Below are 24483 nucleotides of genomic sequence, written 5' to 3'. Positions count from 1 at the left end.
ACCCGTCAAACTTCAAGGAATATCTGTCCAGTGTCCTCCACCCTGAGCCATCTCAACCTAGCATAATGAGCAGGGGTTAGGTGGTTCCCAGGTGTGAGGTTTAGTAACCTGATGATCAGTTTGTTTTGAGAGGTCTGACGTTTTGCTTGCAATGCCTTTGAGGTGCTATAGTTAGGCCTGTCACAATTATTACATAATCGCCAAATTGCAATTATTTTAGATAGTGATGCACCGAATATTCGGCCACAGATAATCACAATCTTTCTTGCATAATCGTCAATCATTACCATGTTGAAAAATGTCCATACATTTTAAAACATTTTTCAAAAATAGCAGAAATAGCAGATCTACAAGCTTACAACACGTGATCAACTACTTAGGCTATTTTGTAAACTGTTTGGAAAGAAAAATATATAAATAAAATTGTCAATTTCTTATCAATATTTAAATTATTTGTCAGATCTGCCTTGTGCAAACACATTGCAACGTTCCAATGTTCAATGCAAAAACTCATCAAAATCAATTATGTGTGTGACGATTTATTGCCAGTTTAAATGTGTAATTGTGACATGACAGCCCTATAGTACCATGAGGTCAAAGTGACATTGGATGAGTGACACTCCAGCTAGTGCATTCCTACTGACCAACAAGGAGAATCCTGTCCAAAAAGCTTTGGTTGGCTTTTTGCCATTATTTTCAGTGGAAAGATTGTTCTCTAGTCTAAGGTACAACCCAACTAGGTCATTTATTATTTTTCGTCTTTTAAATATTATTTATTAAAATATGTTTTTTGATTATCACAATGATAATATAATTGATAACAATAATGTTGGCCATAATAATCATGTCCCATCCCCGCCCTTCTATATTAATTGGAAAGAATTTCGTCCTCGTCCTTACTTCCTTCACAAGTCTTATTCTAATTAAGGCTCTGTTCAAGTCTGTTCCATTCTGGTCAAACAGAGTGAATGGCACATCGAGTGGCAAAGTGACATTAAACATTGTTTAACATTGTTTAATGCAATCAGATATGACTTCTCTGTGTGGATGTATGGGCCGTCGAGGCCAGCAAGTAGTTTTATTCCACTCATTAGGCATTCCTGCATAACTTCCTGGTTTGATGATGATGTCACGCGCATACCCTCATGTTGGCTCCACTGGAAACGCGAGCATGGTTCCGTCCTCGGGTTGAGTACAGAGTACAGAGGGTGCGCTGTGACTGGCCAGTCACTGTGATTGACAGCCTACACCTAAACCTAACCCTAACCTTAACCTCAGTAAAACTATACCTAAACCTAACCCTAACCTTAATCTCAGTAAAACTATACCTAAACCTAACCTCAGTAAACTATACCTAAACCTAACCTCAGTAAAACTAACAAAGTGGCTGGGGGGGGGGGGGGGCGTTTCCAAGAACCCGAATCCGAAGACGAAACCATGCTAGCCCGTCATGTTGGCTCCACTGGAAACACTCTGCTGCTACACCAGTGGGTCTCAAAGTGTGGTCCAGGGACGCTCATGGTTCCTTGAGGGGGTTCCAAATGGCCCGTAACAGGTGTGTTAACTCAGAGAGTGTACACATGGAATAATGGACCTGTATGTACTACGTACAGTAGGTCCATCTCAAGAGTTATGGAGGTCTTTGAAATGAAGATGTCTGAGAACCACTTGACCGTGCTATACACTAAACGGAACAGATAATTAATTATGTATCATTGGTAGGACCTGGTGAAGGGAGTAAAGGGAGGGGCCCGATCTCTTTCCAATGGCTGCTGTACTGTGCATAGAGCCTAATTGATCAGCTGTGAATGCCGAGGCTCGTGGTGTGGTGGGTGGGAGGTAAAGGAGAGAGGAAACATCTGCATATCATGCAAATGCAATTATTCAACGTTTACTGGAAAGATGCTTCCATAATGGAGCCTTTTCTTTCCTGCTGACGTCGGACTAAAATGCTTGTGGTCCGGCTTTCTCATTAAAAGTTTTCACAATGGGGTCCCCTCCCCAGCCATTGCGATGGCGACACGCATCTTGATCGCATTTGGAGCTTGTTTGCAGAAAATCCCCCCATCATCAACTAAACCGATCCCTCCTCTCTCTCTCTCGCGTGCACAGACACTCCTAGAAGTGCCATTTAATGTGTGTGGAGAAATCGTCAGGACTGCAAACCACACTGTAAATCAGGCCTCCGCGTTTTTACTGTACATTACAGTGTGGATGTTAGTGCGAATAGGCATGGCTCCCAACACGGGCGAGAAATGAAACTGTGAAAAGAAAATCTGAAATGCTTGTGATTCAGATGTTGCAGAGCTTCAGATGTTGCTAGTGTGTGTGTGTGTGTGTGTGTGTAGAATTTTAGTCGCGTTTCTTTTCTTTTTTCATGATGTAAACTTAAGCAATCATATCAGATACTTTGTATCTCAAAGTAGGGATTAGGGACCGCCCAGTGGGCCCTTGGGGGAGTTCCAGAGCCCCGCAGTAAAATTCTTTGGTTTAAACACAAATAATTTTAGCCCTCCGTCGAGGCAATCATCTGTCTGGGACAATGTTAAAGATGGAGTGCCACGATTTCTTTCCACCCTAAAACATGAGTTCCAGAGAAATGACAGAGTTACCGTGTGGCGGCCCCTCTACTGTACTGTAATGTACTGGCACCCTCGAAAGCATACAGTTATACGTGCGTTTGTGTGTGCATTAGGTTGCGCACAGATGGTGAAAAACAACAATGCTGTTTTCGTGCTCATACCCAGACACCCACCCAGCTCCGTAAGGGAGTAAAAAAGAATAATAATAAAACATTTTGTATTTTATTTTATAAAAAAATAAAAATAGGCCTACAAAAATCAAATAGGCCTATTATATACAGTATATTTTTTTAATGTAGGCTAGTAGTATTAGCAAGCACAACTCAGTAAGATATACTAATAGTGGGCAACAGTGGATTTAACATAGCTTAATATACCAACCAAAAGTAGTTTACAGTTGCAATTGTTGTACTGTAATATCGGCGTGTGTTATTACACAATGTGTGTTTCCCATTGAATCGGGTCTGCTTGTCACGCTAAAACATGTTCCCCTAAATATTTCTGTCGGAGGCAGCGCCGTTTAGTTGAGAGAGTTGCGACATCTCCGTTCACTGCTTATTCGTGGGGCTGCATGCGTCACTGATCACTCCATTGCCGTCACTCTGTCTCTAAACAGCTCTAGTCTAGAGGCTGCGCTCGCAGCGCTCCACTCCCCCGTCAGAGCCAAGTAGTACTCTGAGCAACATGGAGGCACACAGCGTGCTGTGTTGACAGTGTTGTTACAGACTAGTGGTTCTACATCGATTCCTACGTGGATTTTATTTTTCATAACATAGGATGAGGTCGGCATTAGGGCTGGGTGCAATAACCGCAATACCGCCATACCGCCGGTATGTAACGCATACCGCGGTATCGGGTTCATTACCGCGGTTTAATTTTTTTTAATGATTTTTTTTATTTTTTATGAAATGAAATGAAAAGTGTATCATAATAAACAGTGACGCTCAGTCAGTCTAATCATGCCAGCAACACAACAACACCAGAGGGAGTTCAAAAAACCATGTGCAACCCAGATTCGGCACAAACAAGGATTGATTGATTGATTGATTAAAATATTTATTTACAGTTTGCAGAATTACACTACATTTCAAGCACAACTCAATACAAAGACTGTTAACTGTGAGTGGACACTTGTTTACAAGAGGGTCCACCTAAATTAATTTCACTCCTATGCCACAAAAATGTGGAACGCCCTACCAACTGTCATTAAGATGTAAATCCCTTGACTCCACCCACCCCTTTCCCCCCTCACTGTATACGTTTTCCCCCTTTTTACCTCCTTTATGATGATTTCCTGTTTTTGGCTTTATAGAAGTGCATAGTGTACAAAATGATATGATGAATTGAAAATGGTGGACCCTCTTGTAAACAAGTGTAATGCTTTATGGCAGGGGTATTCAATTAGATTAGGCCTCCTATGTGACACAGACCGAGTAGAAAAAAACGTGCCATTTTATCATGATTATTAGTGAGGACCTATTCTATGAATATAAAAGTGGTCCTTTAATGATTACCGTCATTATGGTAATCTCACAATTAATATCGCACACACCATACCTGTAACTTTTATTAGCCCTCTTATTATTCCCCAAAGAAAATACAAAAATATGGGGGCCGGCAATAACCGTGGTAATAAAAATCCCATACCGCCCCAGCCCTAGTCGGCATGCAAAATGATCGTGTCCGTAGATTATTGTTTTACCGCATTTCCCCCCCCCCCCACAATTTCTTTTTTTTCCACGTGTATTATTATTACTGTGTATGCTGAGTACAGTAGTGCATCCCGTGGACGCAGAGGTTGTTGGTGTATTGCGGCCCAAAACTATAAAGTGTGTTTTGGGACGCAAAACGCACCCCATTTACATCACTGCCATTTGCTCTGGTGTAAGGCCCAACTTCGCAAAGATGGCCTCCTGCTGCGTTGTCGGTCCCCGAGGTTCTCTCCCTTGATCCCCCTTGGCCCAGACTTTTGCAGTGTCTTTACAGTAGGTGCAGAGCTCCTATCTGCTCGTGGCTTAAGGCACAACATGTAATGGTGGTCCACGGGAGTATTACCCCTCTTGCAATCGTACTTACGACACAAAAAGTCTCTCTTGCACAGCCCATCATGGATATCCAGACATTTAAAGCGGGCGGTAACTTCCCCTCGAGTGCTCGGACCACAAGTCTGTGAGGTCACACAACGCCCTTTCCACAGTCTCGATTAGTTGTAATGCCTCCCCTAGCTGGTTGCTGTGCACCACTGGCAATTCTTGTAACTCCATAATAATATCATCAGCGATATGCGAAACGTCTCCATAACGATCCTCCAGAGCACGGAAAACGTTGTCTGCATCATGACAATAAAGCTTGTTTGTCCAGCAGGTGAAACAACCGTAACCGCCACAAGAGCCCGATGGCTTAGCCAAGTTCTGCAGGTTATTCCAGTTATCCTTCCAGCGGTAGTAGCTCCTTCTGTCCCAAGACCGGTTAGCAAGCGCTAACCTCAGCACTACTGCCCCCATCGAATGGGCAGAAGCACTTGAAACGTTCATGGGCGCAGCAGTTGACTGCCTCACTCCGCCATCCCTTGGTGGCGAGACAACCGGTGCATTCGACCCATGAGGGTTACTGTCCGGTTGCCCAACAAACGCTCTTGATGGCAGCTTCGAACGCGCCCCCCCACCGTAGCCGCAGCCTGTATGCTGCTGCTGAGAACGAAGGTCACCGTAGTCTTGTGATATAGCAAACGCTCCTCTCTGCTGCGGTGGATGTGAGTCAGCGTAGCCTGGTGATGAAGTAGACGCTCCTTGCTGCTGCTGAGAACGATGGGCGCCGTAGCCTAGCGACGGAGGAAGCCGCCGATGCAGCGGGTGCTAGTGTCTAGCCCTGGCTGCGCAGACAGCTCTCGCTTCAGTGCTGGTGGGTCTGGAACGCTCTGCGTTGCCCCCGTAGCTAGTCCGCCTCCATTTGCTCCCATGGCTAAATCAGCCTGCTTGCCTCGGGGACTAGATGATCTTGAGCCGTCTGGCTCCCGGACTAATCTTGACCCGTCTGGCCCCCGGACTACGGTAGCGGGGACTCGATTCTCATCCTCGCCACACGACTCATAGCTGTCCCCACCACTCAAATCACTCTCCCACTGACAAGAGGGGTTGACGTCAATCTTCTTCCCCAACGCTCGTAAAGCCAGGTCTTTCGTCTCCTTGTACTCCATGCAGCATTTCTCCATGTCAACAACATTGTCATCATGAACCAAAGGGGCCCAAGTTTGTCCCTACTCCTCCAGACATACTACACTCCAATTTATCCCACACTGATGCATACTCCCTCCTCCCTGGGCACACTGCTGCTCGAGCTGTTCAACAAAGCACCTGACATTGTCTCCATGGGAATATAATTGGTTGTCCCACAAAATGTCCTTGATTTTAAAGTCAATGTCAAAAAACTTTGAGGTTCTGTCATCCAACCTCACCCTCTCCTCCCCAAATGTCCTGAGCTAAAACAGGAGAGTGCCTTAGCATCTACACTGGCATCTAGCAGTAGCTTTAGCAACGAGCAGTACCAACTTGGCAAGTTAGAAAAGTCAATGAGCTGTGCAACTTGGCACGGTATAACTATAAACTAATAAAAGTCAATGCACTGACGACTTTCACGGTAGAAAAATGCACTTTAGCAGGCTAGCTCCATAACAATGTAGGTTAGCATAGCGTTAGCTTCAGCAAGGTAGCAATGTCAATGCATAGGATAGCTTCTAGCATAGCAAAGTTAGCTTTAGCTTTGGCAAAGAAACACACACAATCGGCTTATCCTACGCCGATTGCCTAAACAGTCACAAGCACAACCACAACAACCATACACTTTATTGTTGATGAATGCTTAGTTGCTCCCGAGCGCCGTCGACCAACTAGTTGACTGCAGCTCCGTTCACTCCTGAGTCCCGTCCACCAGTCCGTCCCGGTTCGACTGGGCTGGCATTTGCTCCGTTAAGTTCGTTAACGTGCAGCAGCGCTTCCCTCCGTCCCACCGTCGCTGTTGCGTTCTAACTCCCCGCACTCCTCGTGGATTGTTGGTAAAACACGACCTGGCCTCGCTCCTCCGGCTGGTAGTAACGTCCTTTGTCTCGACCGCAACCGTCGCTCTCGGACAAGAGGCTAATGGCGGCGAGATGATGCTAAAACACTGTCCTGCCGTGCGCTCTCTTCACACGGGCTGGCCATTGTTTTAATTACTGTACGGAAATCACTAGACTCAATCATTATCTCAATCACCCTCCGTTGAGGCAATCATCTGTCTGGGACAATGTTAACTACTCGGCTTCAAATAGCTCTACACAGGCGACACCACCGAGGCAACTCAAATACTAGTATACTAGTAAGTATTGAGAACCATAAGCCAAACCCGTAAGCAGCAGTATAAAAAGCAGCAAAGCAGTGGTTAGCAGCAGTTAGCAGTAAAAGCAACAAAAGCAGGTAATTAAAACAAAAGGCATCCAGATCAGACGAAACACACTCAGAGACCGACCACTGAGGCTTATTCCAAGCAGTTCGCGCATGCGCATTGGAGCCTAGCTGTACACGATGATCCTCTTAAATCCACTTAAAAGTTATGTTCATAAAGGAATACGCTAATATAGAAAATAACAACTAAATATAAACATTATAGAGCACAAATTGTTTCAGGTCTCAAGACCACCGGAAAAGGTTCACACTATTTACAATAGACACACACGCAGTGATACGTTTTCTATAAAGTGCGCAACAGGCGTGAGTGCCCCCCTCAACCACTAGAGTCTACCCTAGCACCCCAAATACAAAATATATACGGTAGGTAATCTAAGCCTGACACAGTAAATGACATGACAAACACTTTATTTTTGGGCTTCCGGTACTTAGAAATAGCCAATCTACAAGCTCACAACGTGATCTTGTAGATGTGCTATTTTCTTAAATAGATCAAGTGATAAGTGATTTTAGAACCTTTTTTGAATTGGTAAAAGAAAGACAACTCCCATAGATGTAAAGGCAGATAATTCCATACTTTAGACCCTCTGAATCCTATATTAAACTGAGTTTGAGATGTACAGGACGGAGTGCACGCACTCACGCACGCACGTACACACACACACACACACACACACACACACACACACACACGCACGCACGCACGCACGCACGCACACACACACACACACACACTTGGGGTGGAGCGCTTGTTTTTGGTTCACTCAATGAATGTCCTGCCTGTTTCTACAACAGATGCATTTGCACTTTTTTCTCTCCATCGCAAATCATCACGTGGATGGAAGAGGCTAGCAATTGTGAACCGAAACGAGCACCTCCTGTGCATCATGTCACAGACATGGATAGAGGGAGAATCCGCCGGGAGAAACTATGCGCAGCTGCGCGACATGAAACTAATTACGTAGAGCGACAGAGAGAGAGGAGTGTGTGCGTGTATGTCAATTTAACAAAGGTGCAGACGATCAGAAATCAACAGAGAGTGAGCGATGTTTGCGCTACTCTATGCCGAATTGAAGTGGACTAGGACCTAGACTTTTCTTTCTCCCTGGAAATAAAAACGTCTGGGTTTCCGAGGCTACTGGTCAGGCAACCTGAAAGAAAACTCCACCTGCCGGAAAGTTTCATTTAGCTGCCTGCCAGGGCCTGGTGGGCAACCCTTACTAATGTCAAGCCTGGCTGGGACACACACCACTATCACTATAACTTTGTTGTTGCTAAATCCTCATAGATATTTCATGTACAGCTGCTATTTAAAAAAAGGTTTTTTGAATTCTACAGAACTACGATCTTCTCTTCTTCCTCTCGTGCTGGGGGCTCGGTTGAACTCCCTCTGAGACCCACTGTTTACAATACTGTATCTCATGAGTTTGATCACCATACAATCCCACCACACCATTGAAGACATTGTCACCAGGAAACAATAGATGGTCTATCTGTAATGACATGCAGATGTCAATCCCCCCCTCCACCCCCACCCCTTTTTGACATGTTTGACGTTCAATGCCTTGCTCTAGAGCAGAAATTCCCATTCCCAACCACCGCTACGCGGACCGGTGCCGGCCCGGGGACATGTACCACCCATACACAAGGCCCTGAGGCAGCCGGGAATTCAGTTTCTCGGCCATGAATATAACCTTCCAGCAGAGAGAAGTTGGCTCGGTCGCATGAAGATGCCAATACCAAGGATTCAACGGTGATCTCATCATAGGTCACTGTGGTTAACAAGCAGGAAGCTAGCCACTTGTTTATAAACGGCTTTGAGTCTGTGCTACTTCTGTGTTGCATGCAGCATCATACCGGTGACATCACTGCTGAATCCATATAATCCAATTATATCATTATGTAGTGATATAACAATATAAATAGCAGCCAGTCAACGTCGGGTGAAATTGAAAGGGATCAATAGGTGAGTCGATCTATGAAAAAAAAGTGCTTAACCCCAAAAAAATTGCAACAAAAGGTTTTTCAATGGATTTTGGTAGTATTGGGCATGCTAAACAACATACTAAAAGTTTACCAAAATCAACCTCCCAGAAAGCCGCCATTTTCAAGATGGCGTCCATAATGGCTGCGGGGAGCTTAAAATGGCTATATCTCAAATGGAGAAAATGTTTAAATGGATTTATCAACTGATTCTGGTACCTCTGGGCATGCTTAAGGTCATACTAAAAGATTAGTAAAATATACCTTCCGGAAAGGCGTCATTTACAAGATGGCGTTCAAAATGGCAGCTTAAAATGCTTAAAAAGCATGAAAAGCTTAAAATGGCTATATATCAATAGAAAAAAAAGACACAAATGATTTTTCACTTGATTATGGTACCTCTAGACATGCTTATGATCATACAAAAATATCTAGGCGTTATTTTAAAAATGGCTGCCTGGAGCTTAAATTGGTTATACCTTAAAGTTGGTTACTATTCAACCAAAAAAGGTGGTTCTGTTGTTGGTCTTTAGTCATCATCCTCCCCAAGCTCCTCTGGAAGAAACTTGTTATGTGGATTGTCACATTCCTGAAGTTGACATGGTCCACAGACAGTAGTACAAGGTAGTCCATATTTTCTGCATGAGCAGCGGAGTGTCCTGCAAGCTGTGGAACAGTTACAATGAATGACCTTCAAGAGACTGGAGCAACATTCATTGTTGACATGAGTGGGACAAATCTATTGTCCTGAAGGTGCCACCCCCAGTTCAGGGCATCCATACCATCTTCTGTTCCCATCCAGATCATGATCTGGTAGTATGCTCTACGACAGTGAAATTTGGTAGCAGATTCAGTTGGTGGCAGACGTTCAGGCGTTACAGTTGATGAAGCTGAGACAACTTTCTTGCTGAATGTTTTATATCGCATTGTTGCGAGCGAATCTGTGCACTTTCCACCAAAGAGGACAGCCATTACTTGGCATTACTAGGTCATCGATCACGTCTGTGGTCTGGTTTGGGACAGTAAAAGCATTTGCACAAGATTGAAGGACAGGATCACCTTTTACAAGCTTCTGAAAAGCAGTCTTTTTGCCAACCCCAAAGATCCGAGAAGTCGTGTCACAGCCAGTCACAGCATGGATGAACATCATCTGAGAACACATTTCATGTCCGAGTACTTCCTTTAAATGTTTTATGTCATACACTTTAAAACTGCCATCAGCTTTTGTCTTGTCTGATCTGAAATAAAGGCACTTACTATCTCCTTGTGCATAGTAAAGGCAGTGGAGCTGACAATGGGATGCATACTGTTGCCTCTTCTTTGATGTGTGTTATCTTTAGTGGATGGCCCATCCTCATAGCCATCGAACACAATGGTTGTTGCTGAGCCATATTTAGTGATGGTGAAGTCTGCATATGACTGTGCAATTTCACCATAGCTTTGTCCGAGCTTCCATGGTATTCGGTGAAGGAGCGAACCTCCATCAAGAACATAATGCTCTGTTTCTGGTACCGAATCTAAGATTGCATCACTTGCATGACCACTGATCGCATGCGCTAGTTGTGGTTTCCTGATAGTCTCCCAAACTGGAGAGCTGTCATTGGAGGAGGTTATGTGTTATGAGCTCAGTCCTTTCCCTCCTGCCCTTTTTGAAGCCAGAAACGTTTTCCGCAAGGCTGATAAACCACAACTAGCGCATGCGATCAGTGGACATGCAAGTGATGCAATCTTAGATTCGGTAACAGAAACAGAGCATTATGTTCTTGATGGAGGTTCGCTCCTTCACCGAATACCATGGAAGCTCGGACAAAGCTATGGTGAAATTGCACAGTCATATGCAGACTTCACCATCACTAAATATGGCTCAGCAACAACCATTGTGTTCGATGGCTATGAGGATGGGCCATCCACTAAAGATACCACACATCAAAGAAGAGGCAACAGTATGCATCCCATTGTCAGCTTCACTGCAGAGACAGAGTTCACATGTAAGAAGGAGGAGTTCCTGTCAAGAGATCTGAATAAAAAGAGACTGATCCAAATGATAAGTGTTGAACTGAAAGAAAGGAATTGCATTGTGATCAATGCACATGGAGATGCTGATGTAGACATAGCAAAGGCTGCAGTGGATGCATCTCTTCTTCATACCACTACGCTGATTGGAGAAGATACTGATCTCCTTGTCTTACTCCTTTACTATGCACAAGGAGATAGTAAGTGCCTTTATTTCAGATCAGACAAGACAAAAGCTGATGGCAGTTTTGACATAGTGTATGACATAAAACATTTAAAGGAAGTACTCAGACATGAAATGTGTTCTCAGATGATGTTCATCCATGCTGTGACTGGCTGTGACACGACTTCTCGGATCTTTGGGGTTGGCAAAAAGACTGCTTTTCAGAAGCTTGTAAAAGGTGATCCTGTCCTTCAATCTTGTGCAAATGCTTTTACTGTCCCAAACCAGACCACAGACGTGATCGATGACCTTGAATGCCAAGTAATGGCTTTCCTCTTTGGTGGAAAGTGCACAGATTCGCTCGCAACAATGCGATATAAAACTTTCAGCAAGAAAGTTGTCTCAGCTTCATCAACTGTAACGCCTGAACGTCTGCCACCAACTGAATCTGCTACCAAATTTCACTGTCGTAGAGCATACTACCAGATCATGATCTGGATGGGAACAGAAGATGGTATGGATGCCCTGAACTGGGGGTGGCACCTTCAGGACAATAGATTTGTCCCACTCATGTCAACAATGAATGTTGCTCCAGACAGTCTCTTGAAGGTCATTCATTGTAACTGTTCCACAGCTTGCAGGACACTCCGCTGCTCATGCAGAAAATATGGACTACCTTGTACTACTGTCTGTGGACCATGTCAACTTCAGGAATGTGACAATCCACATAACAAGTTTCTTCCAGAGGAGCTTGGGGAGGATGATGACTAAAGACCAACAACAGAACCACCTTTTTTGGTTGAATAGTAACCAACTTTAAGGTATAACCAATTTAAGCTCCAGGCAGCCATTTTTAAAATAACGCCTAGATATTTTTGTATGATCATAAGCATGTCTAGAGGTACCATAATCAAGTGAAAAATTATTTGTGTATTTTTTTTTTCTATTGATATATAGCCATTTTAAGCTTTTCGTGCTTTTTAAGCATTTTAAGCTGCCATTTTGAACGCCATCTTGTAAATTACGCCTTTCCGGAAGGTATATTTTCCTAATCTTTTAGTATGTCCTTAAGCATGCCCAGAGGTACCAGAATCAGTTGAAAAATCCTTTTAAACATTTTCTCCACTTGAGATATAGCCATTTTAAGCTCCCCGCAGCCATTTTGGACGCCATCTTGAAAATGGCGGCTTTCTGGGAGGTTGATTTTGGTAAACTTTTAGTATGTTATTTAGCATGCCCAATACTACCAAAATCCATTGAAAAACCTTTTGTTGCAATTTTTTTGGGGTCAAACCATATATTGACTCACCTACAATCAAACAAATAAAACGAGCAGACAACATTGAACTGAACACTATAACATTGAAGCTGATAGATCGGTACTCTCTATTGATTCGAGAAATTGGACATTGTTGTGCAAATCTTTGACTATAAAGATATTTGTAAAGCAAACTTTTTAAACTCAAATCTTTGCTTCTTAGGTTCCCTGGGGCACATCTATTTTGAGATGATGGGGGTCGGTGGCCAAATACATATCATTTTGGGTCATTTCTTGTCATGAAGAAGTTTTACAACCACTTAGACAATTGTTTAGAAGACATTTTTTTAGAATTGGCCTCAGGTCTTCATGGGTTAAAATGTTGGACTAGCGCCACATAGACAAGGCCTCACGTCCCCCTTGTGATCTCTGGCGCCCCCAAGGGGGAGCCCAGACCCCAGCTCAAATGTTGGGTCGGGACTCTGGACTTCAGGTTCAGGTTTTAATCTGAAAATATAAAAATAAATAAAAATAAACTGCTTTGTACACTCTCATAGTTTGAGAACCACTGTGCTACACTAAGCGGACTAGAGCCTCAATTACTATAATTGGTAAGACCTGTGAAGGAAGTAAGGAAAAGGCCCCATTTCTTTATTTCTTTCCAATATGGCTGCGGTGCATCCTATTGAATCCAGCTCCACAAGGAAAAGTAAGGAAAGTTCGCGGAAATGCTTGAGTGACAAGGCTCAGGAGGACCTTTTTCTCTCTGATGTTTCCCGCGCTACAAACAATCCAGGGCCCCCTGCAAACTACCCGAGCATGTTTGGAATGCGAGCTAGGCCCTTAATTACACACCGCTTGGTGTTTGGCTGTCAGCGGCCACGTTTGGACGCAGCCCTCTTGTGCTTTTAGGAAACCAGTAATCTCTTGACGAGAAGCACCTTGGCTGGAATTAGTGGCTGAGCTCCTGTATGGCTTTCGCTCGGAGTTCTCACAGACATAACTCATCCTGGATGGATATCGTAGAGACGTTGTAAAATGACCTCTTTCCTACGACTCATTTATGTCCCGGGGTAGCGGTTTTGACGCCGCTCGGGTCAACAGGCCACTCCCAGCAGGTCAGCCCAAACGGGTGCTTTGGTTTTTGACCAAAAAATATAATAATAGCCTCTGTTGGGCCATTAACCGGAAATGGATCACGACCAAAAATTATTTACCCATATCACCAACTTAAAGCAGCGCTATGCTCTTCTACCCCGGATTTGAATCTGGTTTCTTGCGCAAATGCTGACATTTTTTGCCATTGATCTAATAGAACCGGCCTGCGTAGCAGGGGGGATAAATTGAATCTTGACCATCAACTCAAAATCTGTGTCAGATCCTGTGTCTAGGTGACCTCTAAATGTATAGAAGAGCAGTTAGACAAAATGCAACCTCCCCAATTATGTTATATTGTGTTAACATATACAGGTATACTCTACCATACAGATTGGACAAAATTACATTTATTCATACAAATAAACCAGATGAAATACCGGTAACTTCATTGCACAATGGTGGTGTGCAAACTGCAAACACACACACACAGACATAGTGAAAATAACCGAAAATAACTCGATGCAAAATTATTATTGTGATGGATCTTCGACTGTTAATATTTAACAGATTTGTTTTTGTACATCCGTGATTAGACGATTATGTAATTAGTGTGAAAGGCCTACAAATCTACATGGAAAGGTACGTATCCACACATCTTGCATTGTGACGCGATGACGACTTTGCAAATATGCTCTTTTTGGGAGGCGATGCAGGCGGACTCCTCCAGGACGCTTTTTTTGTTGCCGTCTTCAGCAAACGATAATCCTCTCGATCAATATCGGTTTGGACGGCAATTCAGACGTCTCCCTTGATGCCCTGTTGTAACTTGATTTAATATGCTGAGATGATCTGGTAAGGGCAAAGTTAACATGAAGCGATACGCCGTTCAGCAAACAATAGATGGACCCCCGGCTCTGAGCGATTGTACTTCCGTCATAAACAGAGACTATTCACATAATATGCAACACATTTATTGCCAAAACCAACTTGCAGTTGATTTGGAATTCATTTGTGTGTGTGTGTGTGTGTGTGTGTGTGTGTGTGCTTGGAGATGAGAAGAACGCAAACGTGCAGCATAGCAAGTGGCAGCAAGATCAAAGGGCGCCATGTCATTATTCCGATAGCCCGGCCTCCCAGGACTCCGGGCCGTCCAGTGGGACGCTATAATGGGTCCGACTGGTCCCATTACATACGTGTAACCAACCCTATCCTTAACCCTAACCCTATAACCTTACACTCACCTGGACTGACTCCCCTCACTCTCCCTCTCCCTTTCTCCTCTCCTCTCCTCTCCTCTCCTCTCCTCTCCTCTCCTCTCCTCTCCTCTCCTCTCCTCTCCTCTCCTCTCCTCTCCTCTCCTCTCCTCTCCTCTCCTCTCCTCTCCTCTCCTCTCCGCCCTCCCCTCCCCTCCCCCCTGCCCTCTCCTCTCCTCTCCTCTCCTCTCCTCTCCTCTCCTCTCCTCTCCTCTCCTCTCCTCTCCTCTCCTCTCCTCTCCTCTCCTCTCCTCTCCTCTCCTCTCCTCTCCTCTCCTCTCCCCCCTGCCCTCTCCTCTCCTCTCCTCCCCTTACAAGAGTGTAACAGGATCGCTGCTATATACCATACAGGTATAGTGTCATTTAGTGCAGATGTCCAGATAGTGTGTGAGGACAGGAGGGCCCCCGGTGCCGTGCATGGGCCCATCATTCCTGTGTGTGTGTGTGTGTGTGTATGTGTGTGTGTGTATGTGTGTGTGTGTGTCCTTTCTGTCATTAACTGCAGCGTCAGGGTCATCCTGCTGCAGCAGCAGATGTTCCACCAGCTAATGAGTAGCTGCTGCATGGCCTTTATGAGGTTAAAGTTGACCCCTACCCCCCCCCCCCCCTCCCCCCCGACACACCCACCAGGAGCACAAAGGGTCAACTTTAATCTACAGTCACCACCACTTCTGTGTGTGTGTGTGTGTGTGTGTGTGTGTGTGTGTGTGTGTGTGTGTGCATATGCGCGCGCGCGCATAGGCGTGCATTTGTGTGTGTGTGTCTCAGTAGTAGAATAAATACTTTTACTCAGTAAAAACAGTACAGAAATGAAGAAGGCCTTTCACGAGTAGTGCCTGATAACTTCTGCATTTTGAGTAAAAGTCTTGTCATCAAAATACAATTATGAATATTATACTGTACTCATTATGCACAATGTCCCATTGCAAAGATAAAAATAAAATAATAATAATAATAATAATAAAAAAATAAACTCATGTAGGGTTTGGCTCTTTTGAACTATAGCCGTAGAATAAACAAAACGGGACTCAATTGGTTAATGTATGTTATTGTTTTGTAATCATCTAAATCTGCAACATGTTTTCAAATAATTGCAGTGGAGCAAAAACGTATAAAGGTACAACATTTTGCCTTTTGAGATGCGGTGGAGTTTTAGCATAAAACATTAAGTGCTGTGCCGTACCTCACATTGTTACTTAAGTACATCGCTCTGAGTAAATGTACTTAGTTACCTTTCACCGATGTGTGTGCATGCGTCCGTGCGTGTCAAATTCTCATCTGCCGGTCTCATTTTGAAGCACCTTGACCTCCGTCGAGAGGTACAGAGAGGTGGTCACATCATAACTTATGTCTGTCTCTCTCTCTCTCTCTCTTGAAGGGAAAGGGGTCTCATTTTCATTTTTTTACTCCCGGACAGACATGTCCAAATTGGCCAAGTGCCAATTAAGCTGTCCCTCTCCCCTCCTCCCCGGGTGGGGTCTGCGCTCTGCATCCACGCTGCCCTGCCCTGTACTTAACCGTCCGGCTCACCTCTCACTTCACGTGGAAGCTTGGAAGGAACACTCTAATCACGCGTCTCACCTGCAACCGGACGGCCGCAATCAAGTAAAAGTTTCTCAAGGTTTTTAGTTTTTTTTTTCCTAAAAGGAAAAGAAAGGAAACTAGAAAAAGTGCCCTTCTGGGCACAGGTCTCCACCAGGATAGGAATGTAGGACATTGCAGCTTGCCTTCATCTGGTGGTTGGATAAAAGGGCAACAAAAGTAAACCAGGCAAAGGTTCTTCCTTGGCCTCTAGGGAGTTGGCATACAAAGTTATCCACAGATCTGTGCAGTTAGAGGTAAAAACACTTTTCGGCCAGTTATAGCGCCACCTTGAGGCTGAGTTGAAATTGTTCATGTGGCATTTCTTCCTCGGCCTAGTGGGAATGTGCGTGCACAATTTCACGGAAATCACGCGATGTGTTCATGATTTGCAGCATTTTGTTTGAAACTGAGCACTCCTGTGAACTGTGTACCAATTTGCGCGATGTTTGGACAAAATCTGTAGGTGTACTGTGCAAAAACTTGTTTTGCACAAAGCGGCCTCCTGGTGGCGCTATAACAGGCCGTTCTGGAAATTTTGGGGCAGAGGTTCATCGTTGGCATCCAGGGAGTGTGTGTGCAAAATTTGGCATCGACCGGGTTAACGGTGCCGGAGATTAGCTGCTCACGGACACACACACACACACACACACACACACACGGACGGACGGATGGAGTGCAAAACATACTCTCCCCCCATGCCTTCGGCCTGGTGGAGACAAAAAAAGGCAAATCACCCATAGCACATTTAAAAACAACAGAAGTTGACCCAAAGTGTGTTACCATTGACAATGACATCATAAAGAAACATGAAAGCAATATCTCACAAGTACAGCAACACAATTATAAACGCAATACAATTTGATGCAAAAGTTAAAATACATTCAATGACCAGAGAAGGCCAAAGTTGATTGCCCTCAGACGAGAGAGAGGTGGGTTTTTAGGTTATACAGTATGCCTAAACCTAACCCAAACCTTAACCTCACGGAAACTATGCCTACTGTAGAAATGTTGCTGCCCTCTTCCTTACTTTCTACACAGGTCTTACTTACCACTACTAATTAAAGTACTCTAGTTCACCCAAAAAACATACACATTTTCTATCAAATGCGACGGGTCAGGTGATGAAACCAAAATGTGTAAAATGTATGTACCAAATGGAACCAAATGGGTAATGTGCACACTGAGGATTTCACGGTGTCGTTTGTGGTCCCAGAGATTTCGGGTATCAAACGGCGGTCCATGGAATGCATATCAAACCAATTGGGTCCTTGACATTAAGGATGGTGATTCGCCCTAGAGAGCTGTCATCAAGTACAAGTTTCTCAAGCTTTTTTTTTAAATGGGGGGGGGGGGGGGGGGGGGGAACTAAAAAAATAAACAACAACCAAAAACCTAAAAGAGAAGGCCAATAAAATGTAAAAAAGGGGATGTTTTATTGTTGTAGGTTTCAGGAATTAGATAAACATCTGTGTAATTGAGCCGTTAGTTGCTGTTGGATTCAGTGTTTACTGTGGCGGTCACTTAGAGAGAAACTCAGTCCTCCGGGGCAGTGGTTCCCAACCCCCTACCTCCCCCCTCTTCTTACGTGTGACACAAGTTGAGACCCCCCACAGCCCTATACGCTTCTAGTACACAGTGGTTCTCAAACCTTTACATTTCAAGGACCCTCGTAACTCTCAGCTATACGTGTCCCATTAGGAACACCCTCAAGGTAACCATGAGGGTCCCTGCTGGAGCCCCATTTTTAGACTCACTGGTGTAGCAGACAGTGTTTCCAGTGCAGCCAACATGCTAAATGTCAGCACATTAGCACATTAGTATACCTCTGGTAGCACCTGTGCATCAGAATGTGCTTACTGTAAACAGAGTACCCTAGTTAAAACACAATCGGTGCCGGGATTCCTTAAAAATAGGAGCGCTGGGGTGCTGGAAAGACATGGCCGCTTTTACCCCCCCCCCGGAAGAACATTCCGGAAGAAAAACTGAGAGATATTTTTGTAGCTTACCTTGGTCTCGAGTCTATTATATCGCTAGAAGCTCCAAAGCATTCATTTTTTGCATGTTGAAGTCAGAAATGAAGCGCGTAGTATATCCGTGTCAGATCAAAACCACGGAGAGCGCCCTGGATTAGGAGAGACGAGGCATTATTTCTGCCGCGCTAACGGCTAACCGAACGGTAAGCTACTATGAAGGCAGAGCGAAGCTACGGGTGCCTTAGAGTCTCAGTCAAAAATAATATATCAGAATATTGTTCTCTCGGCTGATATCATTGAGGATGTCAGGACGTGTACACGCGTGCTTTGAACGCGTCGATTGGGTTCCCTAGGACGTGTGGAGCCGTCCTACGGACGGAAGCGGGAGTCTAACCCGGATACATGGGGGGGGGGGGGGGGGGGAAGAAAGCCAACATCTTATCGGGATTCGGGAATTCTTAGGTCATCAGGCACTAATACTGCTACACACCAGGCATCAGGGTTTAGTCTGTTTCTGTTTTATTTATATAACACATGCACCGTAATCCACGTCTTTCTGGAGGTCAGGGAACCAGACAAATCGTTTCCAACACCCTATTGATCTCCCTGTGGTTCCAATGAGTCAGAGACGCACGCACGCACGCACGCACACGCACACACACGCACACACGCAGCGGGGTGGCAGTCATTGCAACAGCGCAGCTATGTCGAGTAGTATATTCCTGACACAATGCCCCGGGTGGTCCTTGACTCTGTGTGCGTACGTGCAGTAAGATCCGTACACATGAGGTACAGTACAGTACAGTACAGTACAGTACAGTGCAGTGCAGTGCAGTGCAGTGCAGTGCAGTGCAGTGCTGTGAGTGAGTGAGAGAGAGTGTGAGTGCTGCTAATGGTTATACGGTGGTTTTCCTTTATATCATCAACAATGGAGACATCACAGATCACAGGGGGTTTTCTTGATGATAATGTCACATGCTGTTACTGTATAATAAGTGAAGCCCGACACACACCGTCTGCGACCGTCTGCGATGCGATGCGGCGGACGGAGCCGGTGTGCGTTAGGTTCATTGAAAATAATGGAGGCGGCTGTGTCCGACGCGCGGCGCCGCGTGGCGGACGCAGCCGGTGTGTGGTGGGCTTCAAACAGACTCTCATGAGAGTTTTTTGAGTGTTGCAGCCACTCCATTGCACAGCAATTTGTGTCGGCTGTGTCCCTTGCTGGCTGGCTGGCTGGGTCTGTCTCTGTGTCTGTCTGTCTTTCCGAGCGGGAATAGCGTTATAGAGTTTGTTGACCACCAAATGTCACTGTTGTGCAGCCTAACTAACACACACACACACACACACACACACACACACACACACACACACACACACACACACACACCCACGCCAGGGAGGAGGGCTTGTACAGGACAGTACTACTGTACAGCACAAGTACAGTACAGCTCCGCTCTCGGGTCAGACGGGTCTTATTTATTTTCTTGTCTTCGCCGGAGACTTATGTTTTCATCTGTGTGTGTGTGACGGTGCTTTAACAGGGCCTTTCAGGGCCTTTCAACGCTTCTTTACACCTGGCTGTAAACCTGTGGCGTGATCCTTTTGTCTACAGATGTCACCACCAGGGGGCAGACATGAGCGGCGCCTTCAGACAGATAACTGTGACCTCCGACCCCGAGAAGAGCTACTTCCTGCGAGTAGACTGGTCAGGTGACCTGGGCGCCGGCTTCACTCTGGTCCTCAGTGATGGAGGCACCTCGGCCTGGATAGGAGAAGGTATGGCTGCCTGATTGATTGATTGATTGATTGATTGATTGATTACTTTACACAATAACCAAAATGTTGCGATTGTGTGCGTGTATATGGGCTATGCTATATTCAATATTTCTTTAGCTTTTTTTAAATCTTGCCCAGACGAATATTGCTTATTACAAATAAACAAAAAGAAACCTACAAATAAGCCTTAAAAAATACTTGGAAAATATGCCCTAAAAAAACCCAGAACTGAACTAAATAATGAATGACCTAACATTGAAGAAAAAAAACAATAATAAGAACATTCCTCTGCCGTTGAGGGCATTTTAAGAGTTTGTGTTTTGCCCTTGCATTGTTCGTAACATACAGACGTTTTTTTTGTTTGGTTTGTAGGTTTAGACAATTTATATGCTACGACAATGATGAGTGATTGTGTTCATTGGTTTGGAGGGGTTTGTATAACACAGTCTTCTTATTCACTATTGAGTGGGTGCGTTGGGAGCAGGTGTGCTGGTCTGGTCTGCACACACCTGGCCAACAGAGCTTGAGCCTATACCAGAGAGTGTTTCAAATGAATGTACAGAATCTGATTTTGACAGTACAGTACAGTGCATTGTTTAGACAGATGTTAGTTTATTGGTTTATGCCTGGTATAGGCCTAGTCCTAGTTTACTGAGGCACTCTCCATTCTATGGATGTGTTTATACCTTGCTCACCCGCTGCCCAGAAGAGACTATTTTATGTCAAAACTAAAATAAGTTTCCCACAAGTTTTGCAAATATATTTAAAAAAACAGCAGATGTACAAGCTTGTATATCTTCTATTTTTGAATAGTCAATGCAATACATACAGTACATGGATGAAGTGGTTAAAATGATTTACACTATGTTAACAACTTTAGCTGGGGACCCCCTGAAGCCACCCAAGGACACCTGGGAACAGGTGACCCCACTTTGAGAACCTGTGTGTTTGCGTGCGTGTGCGTTAAATGGTGCATTTATATAGTGCCTTTAACCAAGGCGCGTTACATAGATTGTGCATTACATTCACCCATTCACACACCAATGGCGGCGGAAACCATGCAAGGCACCAACCAGCACATCAGGAGCAATTTGGGATTCAGTGTCTTGCTCAAGGACACTTCGACACTAACTCTGGGGGAGCCAGTGTTCAAACTTGCAACTTTGCGGTTACCAATCCAGCCACTCTCTACCCTTGAGCCACCGCCGCCCTAGTGTGGATACCAGCTGGTTCTGTTGGTACCAGAGAACAACAAACACCTTGTTTCACCAGCTTACAGGTGTACCTTAAAACACACACCTCTGTGTGTGTGTGTGTGTGTGTGTGTGTGTGTGTGGTCTGTGCGTGCGTGCGTGCAATATGACTGCTCTATATCTGCAGAGTTGACAGAGATGGCATTGTGACGGATATGTCAACACATCCTAGCTTCTGTGTGTGTGTGTGTGTGTGTGTGTGTGTGTGTGTGTGTGTGTGTGTGTGTGTGTGTGTGTGTGTGTGTGTGTGTGTGTGTGTGTGTGTGTGTGTGTGTGTGTGTGCGTGCTTTATGCATGTAAAAAATGGCTAATTAGCGTACCGGTCGGGTGTCATCATGCACCGGAAAATAACCGATCTGCTATTCTTCGGCTACTCTTTAAAGGACCACTTCACCACTTTTCAACCTATCTTCATATAGTAGGTTCTCACAAATAATCATGATTTTTTTTGTTTCTGTGTCCCATGGGAGGGCTGTGGGCAGTTCAGAAACCGTCTTCCAGTGACATCATCGATGGGGAATACAAGCCAATAGAAACTGCAGGCTTACTAGTCCTGAAAAGTTGCAATGCGAAAATGGAAGCCATCGTTCTCACGATGTAAAATAAATCTTGTTTAAAAGAAAATCTGCCTAATGATGATGTCACTGGAAGACTGTTTCTAAACTGCCCACAGCCCTCCTATGAGACACAGACTGAGTAGAATTTTTTTTTTTTATCATGATTATTAGTGACGACCTATTCTATGAAGATATGTTGAAAAGTGATGAAGTGGTCCTTTAAGCTATTGTCCATGCTGTCCTAAAAGAAAATGATGTCCAGTATGTTTGTGTTCAATGTGTCATTGGTGGTGTGGGGAGGGTGTTGTATGCATGATTCTAAACTACGTCCGTCTCCAGACAAAGACCCTCGCATGGTAACGCCCCGCCTCAGGTCTTCATCGGGTCTCAGAGACCAGATACATTTATAATTGTATTCTTTTTATGTTTTTTTTGTTGTTGTGGCTTTCACCTTTATTTTATATTTTTTATGGAGGGACAGACAGTAGGCTGACAGGAAATGGGGAGAGAGATGGGGGGGGGGGGGGGGGGGGAGACATGCAGTAAAGGCTGTGGGGATCGGGAGTCGAACCTGCGGCACACTGCCAGGCTGGATTACCAACCAAGGTGCCAGCTGGACCGCTGAGCCACGGCCCAGGCCACCTGGTACATTTTATAAGTTCTTAATTTGTCACCGCTGTTTGATCTGCAGCACTGATACATTTTTACTTGAATACATTATTGTACCGTAAAAAGGTCTATTTCCCCTTCATCTTTTTGCTTTCTAGCATAATAGTATTAGTGTACTATAATTGGATTAATTCACGACAATCTAAATCAACGCAAACACTTCATTTAGAACGCCCAAATCAAATCGTACATCACGGCGTACATGTTCAATCAATAATGCAGATTCAGTTGTATGTGTGTGTGAGGAGGGGGGGTTGTATATGTATGTGTATGCGAGGGGGTCTTCCGTTTGAACTCGTGCTAAGTGGGACCCTCGGCCAGCTGTGTAGCAGCTGATGGCACATCGCGCTTCGGATGTGCGCTCACGTGCATTCCTCGCCGTGTGTTTTTTTTCCCGTTTATATAATATATGTTTTAGGTTTGTGCTGTCGACGTTTTTTTTGATTGATTGATTGAAATATGTATTAACAGTTTGCAGAATTACAGTACATTTCAAGCACAAACTCAATACAAAGACTGTTAACTGTGAGTGGAGTACGACGGGTCATCTTTTTAATTTTCGTCTGATATTACATGCCCAAACTAAATCAGTTATAACTCCACAACTACAGGGCCTAGTTGTACAATATTGTTGTCTATGGATAGGTGACACTTTGAAAAATGTATAACAGGTGGAAGTTTAGTGGTAGCATCCATCAGAACAGAGTGACAGCAGATATAGCACAGCAGAAATTATTATTTTTTAGCTCTGCCTATTTAAAAACATAAATAGAATGATAATAACATCACTATACTAATTACCAGCAGGCCAATGATGCACAGATGTGTTCTACAACTTCTGAACTGCAGTTCCTCCAAATGTGGTGTCTTAGAACTGAAGTACAACAATTATACAGCCATTTTAGACAGAGTTGTAGTAGACGGACTCTAAATGTCCAAATGGACCATTTATTGCATCTGTGCTTTCACATACACTGCTGTATCCTAGTGCAAAATTGTGCAAAATTGTACTCAATACAAAATCAAAAATAAACTTTCAAATAATATATAGTCTCTGAGACTATGACAAAATAGTGCAAATCCCTTTCTCAGTCGGAACTAAACATTCTAAACAAATACAACTGTAAATAGGTGGTATCCCCTACCCAACAATCTAAAGTTCATTAGCTGCATTACTGAAGTATAACTCAACCCCTCTCCTGTTGACAAGGAATTCTTCCCCTCATACACAAAAAAGTTCCAAGTATACCCATTGGCAGAATCAGCCAGGACAAAGAGTTTGTATCCCGTATGGGCTTGGCTTGTCCTTCATGTATTGCCTGAAGGAGATCCTGGCTCTGCTAGCCACCATCCTCTCATCAATACTGATCTTTTGAGCAGGCTGGTAGAAAGACTGGCAAGCAGTGACGATGTCTTGATACAGTGGCTTGATTTTGAAGAGCCGGTCGAAATCTGTTGTGCCTTTCTTTCTCTGGTTCTCATTCAGGGTCTGACATATGGAGGGTCCAGAATATGGTCTCAAAGCGGTTTCGGGACATGCAGCTGCGTGGGAAGTTGAAGTTGTAGGGGAAAGTAGTCCTCCACATATCCTTCCTCTCCTTGACTCCCAACAGCCCGTTGAAGATTATTATCGCCAGGAAGATGTAAAACTCTGGACGCCCAAGACTGTCCCATGAATATTTCATCCCTGCTCTCTTCCTTTTCTCTGAGTTGCTGTTGGTGTTTTGGATAAGCCTGCTAATGACAGATGTTGAAACAAACAGCTGGAATAACTCCAGTACAGACCAGGGCTTGGAGGTGTCAATCCGTGGCCCTGGTGGGTTAGTTGGCTCAAAGTTGAATGCCTCAGGTTCGATGTCCATCTCCTCTTTTGTGTGCC

At 44.5% G+C, this 24483-nt stretch overlaps 1 protein-coding gene across 1 annotated transcript in view; it reads left to right on the top strand.

Annotated features, from left to right (window-relative positions):
• Positions 1-24483, top strand: part of LOC310871794 (DNA repair protein XRCC4-like) — a gene marked incomplete at its 3' end in the record, with an annotated part of 80816 nt that overhangs the window by 11283 nt on the left and 45050 nt on the right. Inside the window, exon 2 of the mRNA XM_083783429.1 lies at positions 19962-20125. Coding sequence (XP_083639555.1) covers positions 19984-20125 — 142 coding nt within the window. The 5' untranslated portion in view covers positions 19962-19983. The remainder of the gene's footprint in view (positions 1-19961; positions 20126-24483) is intronic.

This window comes from Protomyctophum parallelum (assembly GCF_964188405.1).
Source record: "Protomyctophum parallelum genome assembly, chromosome: 15".
Taxonomy (NCBI): Eukaryota; Metazoa; Chordata; class Actinopteri; order Myctophiformes; family Myctophidae; genus Protomyctophum; species Protomyctophum parallelum.
This window is presented reverse-complemented; position numbering and strand designations above follow the sequence as displayed.